The sequence below is a fragment of the Guillardia theta genome (genome assembly GCF_000315625.1).
Source record: "Guillardia theta CCMP2712 unplaced genomic scaffold GUITHscaffold_153, whole genome shotgun sequence".
NCBI classification, from domain to species: Eukaryota; class Cryptophyceae; order Pyrenomonadales; family Geminigeraceae; genus Guillardia; species Guillardia theta.
Window position 1 is genome coordinate 8,571 of NW_005434521.1, and position 9,738 is coordinate 18,308.

Here is a 9,738-nt window from a genome sequence, read left to right on the forward strand (position 1 = left end):
CAGAAGCCTCACCATCTTATCGGCCATATTTCAACCTCTGTGGTTACCTGCGCAAAAAGTAAGTTCAACCATGGACATCTTTCAAGTGCCAAGGAGCAGCATTGGCAACGTGATCATGAGAATGAACAAGGTTGAAGGACACGAAGTCACAGACTCAGTTACATCCAGAGAAAGCTCGCAAACTTTGAGGACACGGAGGTAGGCAGGCTGGACTAAAAGTCTAGGGATTGAGACACAGGGGAAGTTCCGGCAGAGACGAATCGGCAGGTGGACATTACAGGGATCCAACAAATCAAAGTCAGACAGGGGAAAGACGTACTAGACATGGGGAAGACTCAACGGGCAGAGGAACGAGCGAGGAATGTCGCACACACGAGCGGCATGAGCCAACGGATTGATGAAGGGAGCAGCAAGAGCGAGGGGACGGGAGCATGGAAGGAGGAGGATGAGAGGAAAGGAGGAGAGGATGAGATGGATTGATTTGGAGGAGGAGGAGGAGGAGGAGGGAGGGGGATGTGGGGGGAGGGTTACAAGGAGACCTTCCATCAGGCCTTCCACTTGAAAATTCTCCCTTGTACGTAGCGCCGTTGGACCAGCACATCTCACCCTGCCCCTTCCTGTCCATCGGTCGGTGGTGGCTACAAGCAGAGCAGGAGCACCTCTCGTCCAGCTGCCACTCGCCCTCGTACCAGGACCTTCCTCCCTCGTAGGAGCAGCGACCCCTTCCACTGCAGACCGTCAGCGCGATATATGGGGAGGAAGACACGCGCGCACAAGCGAAGCCCGTTCTTGTACTCCCCGATGTACCTGCAGCAAGTACTTGAATGCTGCACCACCAAAACGCGTCCTCCTCCTCCTTTTTCTCCTTCTCCTCCTCCTCCTCCTCCTCCTCCTCCTCCTCCTCCTCCTCTTACTTCATTCCAAGTTGCGGCCACTCGCACTCTCCCTGCCCGTCGCGCTTCCCCCGAACGATCCCTCCTTCATACCACCACTCGTCTCCTCCTTGTTCCCCATGAAGTCTACCCGACCCTGCAACAGAGGAGTCATTCCCCACAGCACTTCTCCTCCTCTACCTCGTTGCGGCTTCCCATGTATCCAAGACCCGACGAAGAACGATCCATCAGCATACGCCATCCTGCCTTGCCCGTGCGGCTGACTTCCCCTCCAGCTCCCCTCGTACTCGTCCCCGTTGACGTACCGACACGTCCCTTGCTCGTCGAAGAAGAACTCAAAGTCAACCTCCTTCAGGAGTCCTCCTCCTGCATCATCCTCCTGCTGCTGATCCTCAGCTGTTGTGTTCCTTTTCATCTTCACCCTCACATCCCCGGTAAACTCGTATGCCTCTGTCGTCACCCTCCCACTCGCTCGCTCGCATTCCCCGTCCTTCCACGTTCCTTCCAGGTGATCTCCGTTGGGGAACACAATCCTCCCCTCCCCGTACCTCACATCCTTCCTCCATCCTCCTTCGTACCTCGTCCCATCCACGTATTCGTGATCCCCCTTCACGTCTCTCAGGAAGGATCGTATCGTTCCCGTGAACACGTCTCCTGACTTATACAACCGCCTCCCCTCGCAAACTCCCTCCTCCCACACGCCTTCGATCACGTCCCCATTCTCCAGCTTGCAGCTTCCCATCCCTCTCAGCCTCCCTCCCTCGAACGTCCCCGTGTACAGAGCTCCTGCTGCCTTCACCCAGTAGCTCCCGGTCCCCGTCGGCTCGAATTCAGTCCGCATGAACTGCGCGGGGCCCTCGAACTCGTCCCCGTTGGAGAAGCGGAGCCTCTCTGCGTCCTTTCCTTCTCCTTGTAGAATCTTCTCAGGCCGCAGCTTCTTCACTGCGAACCCTCCCGCGCTCCTCGAGCCCCTCCTGTCTCCTCCCGACGACGCCATAGGGGCTGCCATTTAGCTAGCAGTCCAGGCTCTATCGGCGCGGGGTACTCCGAAAGCCACTGCGGCGGGCCGGGCCGGGCCGGGCCGCCGCCGGGCCGGCGGCCGGGCGGGCCTAGCGGAGGCCGCCCGGACTGTCGCAACTGAGGCCCACCGGGGGCCGGGCCGGCGGCGGCCGCTGAGCCCAAACGCCGCCGGTGCCTGAGGCCCTGAGGCCCGGGCCGCCAGTCCGGCCCGGTGACGATGAATCGGCGGGCCGAGTGGCGCGGCAGTGAGGCTGGCGGCAACCACTCGGGAAGTTTTAAACTTGGTCAGTTTTAATCGGCCCCCGAACCTGGCGGGACCATCGGTCAGTAGTGATGGCCAAAAAAAAGTCCGATGATGACTGAAAATTTAACGGGCCAGCCTCAAGACTCGGTAATAGGGATCAGCTTCTATGTGAGAAGGACATCAAATAGTCCTATCAATTTCTTCTATCAAATGTTTTGCTGCCTTCCGCTGGTCCTGTCAACAAATTTGTTTTCAAGGTCACTGACGATCATGCATCAAGATGTACCCCTACTTTTACCTGAAAGACAAGTCAAATACTAGGGTAGGGTATACGCGCCAAGGGCGAGGCATGACCAGCAGATGACCAAAGCCGCCGTTGGCCCCTTGCCATCAAAAGGTGTAGTCACTATCGGGGTGGGTATCTACATCGTGATTACCGGTTCTGATTACTGATAAAATGGGGGTAGATTAAGTTGAGGGGTATAAAAGGACCGGGTAGTGTCAGAGTCATGTAGCATCTCGAATCGAGAAGTTGTTCTCGTTGAAGGTACCATAAATTTTAGAATCGAAGGTCGGGTGGGTGGGGTGGGGTGGGGTGGGGTTATGGACGTAGGGATAGGGGGTCCTAGTTGAAAGGGTGGTGATGGGATGCTTTACTGTTCACTTTACAAAGGGTGGGGTACTTGAGATACGACCCCCACGTCGTAATTACAACAGGGGGGTGGTCAGGGTGGTAGAATTCTGCTAAAGTTGCAGTAGAGGCGGAAGGGGGTGGGTCCAGATAGATGTGCTGGTGGTTGATCACTCCAGGAGGGGTAGGGGGGGTAGCCAGGTGCAAGAGGAGAGCGTATGTAGGGGTACTTTAGCGGTAAAAATAGGGGGTAGTATCTGCCAATGGGGTGTATGACCAGAGGACATCCAAAAAGAATGGACATAAAAGTATTATAGGGGATGTGACTTGACGGTTACGCGATGAGCCCTTTCGAAACGGTGATCCCTATATTAAGCTCCTCCTCCTCGTCTCTCCCTCACTCCGTCGCCTCCTCCCGCCCCTCCCACGGGACAAGAACATCTTCAACACCAGCCCTCTGCATAGCATCAACCCCCCCTCCCCCCTCCATCACCATGGCAAACTCCGTTCCCGGCCTTGTCTTCCGCCAGCTCTTCGAGAAGGAGAGCAGCACCTACACCTACCTCCTCGGAGACGAAGCCTCCAAGGAAGCCATCCTCATCGACCCTGTGGTCGAGACTGCCGAGAGAGACGCCAAGCTCGCCGAGGACCTTGGCCTCAAGATCATCTACGGTATCAACACTCACTGCCACGCCGACCACGTCACCGGCACCGGGTCTGTCTTGTCTCCCTCAGCCATGTTTGTCCTTTGCTGACGGCGTGGGATGTCCAGGAAGCTCAAGCAGCTCGTCCCCGGCATGAAGTCCGTCATCGCCGAGAAGTCTGGCGCCAAGGCGGACATGTTCATCAACGACGGGGACGTGCTCAAGTTCGGACAGCACAAGCTGGAGGTTCGCGCTACCCCAGGCCACACCGACGGCTGCGTGAGCTACGTGAGTGGAGCAGAGGCGGCGGGGGAGAGGAGGGAGGGAGGCTGACGAGGAGGAGGCAGGTGCTCAATGACGGAGTGATGTGCTTCACGGGAGACGCCGTGCTGATCCGCGGCTGCGGGCGAACAGACTTCCAGCAGGGCGATCCTGGCCTCCTTTACGAGTCTGTTCACTCAAAGGTAAAATCATTGCCATTGGGGGAGAAGGGAGGCTGACGGGAGCTCGCAGATCTTCACTCTTCCGGACAAGTGCATCATCTACCCAGCCCATGACTACAAGGGCTTGATGAACTCCACCGTCCTCGAGGAGAAGACCCTCAACCCGTGAGTGGGCGGAGGAGAAGCGCAGGCGATGCTGACGGGGGGATGGTGACTGCAGGAGGCTGACTAAGAACAAGGAGGAGTTCATCGAGATCATGAATAACCTCGGCCTCCCCTACCCCAAGCAGGTGAGAGTCTCTCTTACTCCTTCCTGCGAGAGCCGCTGACGTCACGCCCTCAGATCGACAGAGCCCTGCCGCTCAACCTTGTTTGCGGAATTCAGGACTGAGCGAACTGTCTGATCTCGTAACATGCAGTGCATGAAACCAATTGTCTTCTAGTTTCATATGAATGTTCCCTTCTCCTCTGGCATTTTCAAGTAAATTTCTGTAACTGAGAACTGTGGGTTCCTCAATCATCTCTTGTGACGTCATGACCAAGACTGGAGGCCAAGTGTCATGTGGCAGTGACTCGATTGCGATCCTGTATGTATCTTATGCGTCTTCGCCCTCGATCCCTGTACAGCAGCGGACCACTGCCTCTTTCATTTCACATGTCCGTTAAAACCCCATTGGAATTTACAAATCTGTTACTGCGTACGCATGATCGCTGATCTCAGAGAATCGATCAGCTCCATGTCGTTTACGTCATCCCCGCTCATCTTGTTGTTCGTAGCTGCCTCCTTCTCCTTGTTCACCCCTTCTCTCGGTCCATCCTGACTGGCAACTTCCTGCGAACCAGACAAGTCACACTCAAGGAGGACGCAGCTAGCTGTCACCTCCTCCACCACCTCCGACACGACGCAAGTCACATCGTCCAGCTTGCCGGCCGTTCGCTTCTCGTCGCTGCGCCCTTGTAAGGGACTGGCAACGACCATGGACAGCACCTGAAGAGCTGGTTGTGCCGCTCGTTGAAGGGAGTTCTAACTGAAGTCGCCAGCCCTTTCCTGCATTGACAGTGAGCTGACCAAGAGCAGACCAGGAAAAACAGACTTGATGGAGAGGTTGGCGATAAGATGCGCAGCCACCTTCAAGTCTCCTTTGGCTGAGCACAATGCCTGGAACATGCGAGGACATTACTGGAGGAGGGATGCTGAAGGGCAGGCTGACACTGACCTGCATCACCTCTTCATCGAACAAGTTGTCCCACACACCATCCGTGGCCATCAGCACGACGTCGCCAGGATTCGCCTTGTACTCCCACGCGTCGCCTGAGCTGGGCTTATCGGAGTAGGGTCCGAAGGAGAGCTGGAAGGGCATGTTGAAGCGGTGCTGCTGCTCTTTCGTCCTGTACACCATGTCGTACGTATGAGCTTGCTTGCTCCGAGGCTTCACTACCATGAAGCCGGAGTCTCCCACGTTCAACGTCTTCAGCACACCCTGATACAAAACCGCGACACAGGCTGTGGAGCTCCCCAGGAGCTGCGTGTACTCACGCGCTCGTTCGAGGGCCTTGAGAGGGCAGGGGTCCTTGGACGCTACAAGATTCTCCCTCGTCAATGCCATCAGCCTCCTGCTGTACTCCCCTGCGTCGACTCCCTCCGATGCCCACCTGTGCCATGTGAGCTAGAAGTCCTCTAGAGAGCAAGCAGCGATACCCTCCAACTCCGTCTGCTACCCCGATCGCACTCAGAGCTCTCACTGGGGTGCACATGTCAGACAACAACAGCGGCATGATCAGACGCCATGCTGTAGCGAACACGAACAATCATTCCAGTCGCAACTCAAAAAAAGTTGCGACCGAATGGAATCGGTCGCCAGTGTCCAACAACATCAAAGGGGAGCAACATGATGGGTTGCTCGTGGACAAGGAAAGGGGGGGGTGTGGGAGGAGAGGTAAAGTGAGACTATGGGCATGCCTGCGACGAGAGGGTAAAGGCTGGGACTGAGAATGCAGAAAGAGCAGCAGGAGCGCAAGGAGCAGCAGGAGCAGATGGAGGGGGGAGGGGGAGGAAGACCTCTGTCTCTCAACATGAAGCTTGCGTCCTCTCCTCTCTTCTTGCTCGGATGCGCAACCTCCGCCATGAAGCTTCGCAGCATCAGCCTCAGTCCCCTCGACATGGTTTCGCCCTCTGTGAGCCAGCCTCGGAACATGGTCTGGTCACCCCACCCCCGTATTCGGAGAATATCAGTACCCTACCATATCAAATGTAGAAACAATGAGCTAAAAGTACCCCTAAAATGGACCACCCACCCCTAATGTACACGGACATATTCGCAACAAGGGATGAGGGGGATGATATCGCGACCGAAATAAATGTTCGACACATTGCACCATGTAAGTGAAGAGGAGGAGGAGGAGGAGGAGGAGGAGGAGGAGGAGGAGGAGGAGGAGGAGGAGGAGGAGGAGGAGGAGAGGGGAGAGAGAGAGAAGAAAGGAGAGAAGTTGAGATGGCAGATGATGAGAAGAGGACAAGAAAAGGAAGAAATGAGAGGAGAAGTAGAGGAAGAAATGAGAGGAGAAGTAGAGGAAGAAATGAGAGGAGAAGTAGAGGAAGAAATGAGAGGAGAAGTAGAGGAAGAAATGAGAGGAGAGGGGTGAGGACAAGAGGAAGAGGTCAGGAGAGCTAAGGTAGGAGAGAAGATGGCATGATGGAATGGGACTGGACTGCACTGAATGGGAGGTGATTCGAGAGGAGACGAAGAACAGAGGCAATGCGACGGGGGAGAGGAGGATGAAGAAGAGCGGGAAAGAGCAGAAAAGAAGGAAATGCAGAGCAGGACAGAGCATGTTAGGGGCAGGGAGGTCAGAAGATCAAGGGGGCGTTGGGATGAAAATGGAAAGATGAAGTCAAGGTAGGGAGGTTTAAGTTGGTGCAAGATCATACTATGTAAGGCATGGGGAGGCAGAGAAATCAAAATACCATGTGCGAATGATGCTAGGAGGCGAAGGAGAAAGAAGAAGAGAAGGAAAGTAAGATGGCGAGGAGAGAAACAGAGAGAGATGTCAGTGTCTGAGACTACATGGAACGACAATCCACAAGATGTTGCAAGACAGGCAGGCACAGATGAATGAGAGTCAAGTTTCCGATGTTGAGGACGAGAATGGCCGCAGGCTGGAGGTGGGAGGGGCAGGGTGAGCTTAGGAGAGAGGATAGATTGAGTGTGAGGTAGCTCGTGCTAGAGGGGGAGCAAGCAGAGGAAGCAGCTGCGAGCAGCTCGCATGTGAAGGTGACGCATCGTCCTTAGATCCCTGGATCCAGCTCCTGGTGTACTGAGGGAGCATGCGGGTGAGAGCGAGATAACTTGCAGCGTCTGCTACTTCTTGTCCTCAGCCTCGTCTCTGCCTCATCCCCTCGCTTGAGTCACTTTCTCCCCTACCTCGCCTCCCCGCCCTCCTCCTCCTCCTCTCGCTCTTTCTCTCACTCTTCCTCCTCCTTTCACTCTCACTCTTCCTCCCTCCCCCCCTCCCCCCTCCCTCTCTGTCCTGTGACTCGTCTCCCCCTTGCTTCTTCTCACCTTCGCTTCCTCGCACTGACGGGCTCGCAGAATCTCCAGCATCGAGTCGAGCGACGGCGCCTGGTGGCTCAAGGGAGCAGCCGGAACCTCCGCCGGCTCCTCTACCGGATCGCCCTGGTGCTAGAGAGACGAGCGGAGGAGGAGGAGGAGGAGGAGGAGGAGGAGGAGTAACTTTATTGGCAGGTGGAAGCATAGCAAGCAGTCAGACTTCTGGTCTTCGCAGGTTCGGTCGATCAAGTCGAAGGCGGTGAAGGAGGAGGAGAAGGCTTGACAGCAGCGAGACCCTCGTGACTTGTAACATACGCGATGTACTCCCTGCTACCTCCTCTAAGATGTAACCAAATCCAAAACGAACTCGCTGCCTCGTTTGCTCTCCTCTCTTAGCTTGTCTATCTGAGTCCACGCACACTCCTTGTGCCCCTCGTCTCTCTTGCTAGTCTCATGGGGAGCAGGAGGAGGACGAGTCTCAGGAGGAGGAGGAGGAGGAGGAGGAGCAGCAGCAGCAGCAGCAGCGAGGACGGGGAGGAGGTGGAAGGGGTCTGGAATTAAAAATGGTTATTATTAGATGCCAAGTGGAGGAACGAACAGGCACAATTGGGAGGAAGAGGGAGGGAGGGAGACGGAGGGAGGGAGAGGAGGGAGGGAGAGGAGGGAGGGAGACGGAGGTGACCACCAAGAGATCAGAGGAGAGGGAGGGGAAGAGACTAACGCGCTACCTGCGTAGGTAGGACGGAAGGGAGCAAGGGATGGATACCGTAGCGACGCACATCTCCAGGGCTCTTGGGGTGCCAGGGCAGGAGGAGGAGGGTGTGAACGAGCCCTTGTGCGCAGACAACCAGCAGAGGCTTCAGGGTCGAGGTATCGCCAAGGAAAACTCCATCAGCGCCTTGGTGGAGAACCCCAGGAACCCTTCCAAGGTTCTCTCCGCGTGCCTCTCCCTCCTCTTCGTCGTCATCGCCGTCCTCGTCTTCGCCGCCTCCGCGAAGATGGCGATTGATCCAGGGACCGCGGAGGTCAGCCACAAGCAGGTAATGCAGGAGGAGGAGGAGGAGGAGGAGGAGGAGGAGGAGGAGGAGGAGGAGGAGGAGGAGGAGGGACTGGCTGATCCCAGCAAGATGCATGCGATAGAGAAGAAGATCAAACGACAAATCAAGTCAAGCATGAAGAGCTCTCTCGTCCTCCAGCGCAAGGTTCGCCCCCTCCATCACTCCCACCCCTTCCATGCTCCCCGTCCTCTACCTGTCCAGCACCCTCCTTCCTCCTCAACCACCACCACCACCACCACTCGAAGGTTCCTCCCCCTGCCCCACTCCACGACTCCTCCTCTCTTGCCTTGCGTTGACTCAGGATCAGGCGGCCAAGGAGAGCGACGTGGATGGCAAGGAGATGGAGAAACTGAGAAAGCAAGTGAAGGACCTCCAGCGACAGATTCACTCGCTCGTCTCTGAGCAGGTCCCTTCCCCTCCCCCTCCCCCTCCCCCTCATCTCACTCATCCCAACCTCTCTCGCCCACCCTAACCTCCTCCTCGTCCTCCTCGTCCTCGACCCTTCCCCTGACCTCTTCCATCGCCTCTCCCCACTTCATCTATCCTTCTCCTCACTATCTCGCAGAAACAAGAGAGCGTCATAGTTCCGGAGGCTATCGTGCAGTCTCCGAGAGGTTACCCTGGTTCGAGTGAAATCCAACCGAGATTCGTTATTGGACCCTCAAGGTCCTCCTTTCTCCTCCTCCTCCTCCATTCTCTCCTCCACCACCACCACCACCTCCTCCTCCTCCTCCTCCTCCTCCTCCTCCTCCTCCTCCTCCTCCTCCTCCTCCTCTTCCTCCTCTCCTCTCTTCTGCTTTCCTTCCTCCTCCTTTCTTTCCTTCGTCCTCCTTTCTCTCCTCCTCCTCCTCCTCCTGCTACTACTGCTACTCCTTCTCCTCCCCTTCTCCATCATCGTCCTCTGACTCCTAAACCTCCTCATCTTCATTTCATTTACTTTTCCCTTCCTCCCTCCCCTTCACTCACATGCTCATCTTCAGGATTGTCACCCCCAACTCGCGCATGGCGGTCACCTTTGCTCCTGTTGCTTCGGCACATCTCTCATCTTTTCCCCAGGGCTTCTTCTACCCCAGCAGCAGACAGCAGATCCCCCAGCCTCCCGCTAGCCTACCGGCCGCCAGCACTTCAGCCGGTGAGGAGGAGGAGCAGGGAGAGGAGGGGGGCAGCAGGAAAGCTGACAGGGAAGCTGACATGCCTCGCAGGGTCGCGAGCGCGCGAGGTATTCAGAGAAGAAATGAAGGGCAAGTGAGCAGAGAA

General features: G+C 56.4%; 4 protein-coding genes across 4 annotated transcripts in view; 2 read left to right on the forward strand and 2 right to left on the reverse strand.

The window, feature by feature from the left end:
* The window catches only part of GUITHDRAFT_62405 (hypothetical protein), a gene marked incomplete at both ends in the record, with an annotated part of 2,468 nt that extends 794 nt beyond the window's left edge, over positions 1 to 1,674 (reverse strand). The window contains 2 exons of the mRNA XM_005821071.1: positions 1,074 to 1,212; positions 1,354 to 1,674. Coding sequence (XP_005821128.1) covers positions 1,074 to 1,212; positions 1,354 to 1,674 — 460 coding nt within the window. The remainder of the gene's footprint in view (positions 1 to 1,073; positions 1,213 to 1,353) is intronic.
* Positions 1,675 to 3,272: 1,598 nt separating this feature from the next.
* Positions 3,273 to 4,329, forward strand: GUITHDRAFT_155822 (hypothetical protein). Its single transcript, XM_005821072.1, has 6 exons — positions 3,273 to 3,503; positions 3,561 to 3,720; positions 3,780 to 3,896; positions 3,946 to 4,040; positions 4,096 to 4,165; positions 4,219 to 4,329. Exons 1-6 carry the CDS (start codon positions 3,283 to 3,285, stop codon positions 4,264 to 4,266), a joined length of 711 nt encoding a protein of 236 aa, XP_005821129.1. The 5' UTR covers positions 3,273 to 3,282; the 3' UTR covers positions 4,267 to 4,329.
* Positions 4,330 to 4,566: 237 nt separating this feature from the next.
* GUITHDRAFT_147406 (hypothetical protein) lies at positions 4,567 to 5,651 on the reverse strand (the record flags this gene model as incomplete). The annotated part of the gene is made up of 6 exons (XM_005821073.1): positions 4,567 to 4,707; positions 4,756 to 4,822; positions 4,864 to 4,923; positions 4,970 to 5,034; positions 5,093 to 5,528; positions 5,575 to 5,651. 6 exons carry the CDS (start codon positions 5,649 to 5,651, stop codon positions 4,567 to 4,569), a joined length of 846 nt encoding a protein of 281 aa, XP_005821130.1.
* Positions 5,652 to 8,157: 2,506 nt separating this feature from the next.
* On the forward strand, positions 8,158 to 9,704 carry GUITHDRAFT_166283 (hypothetical protein; the record flags this gene model as incomplete). The annotated part of the gene is made up of 7 exons (XM_005821074.1): positions 8,158 to 8,463; positions 8,551 to 8,625; positions 8,783 to 8,887; positions 9,047 to 9,147; positions 9,462 to 9,489; positions 9,538 to 9,613; positions 9,684 to 9,704. Coding segments are annotated over exons 1-7 (687 nt in total), but the record flags the coding sequence as incomplete, so codon positions are not given.
* Between the last annotated feature and the right edge of the window lie 34 nt (positions 9,705 to 9,738).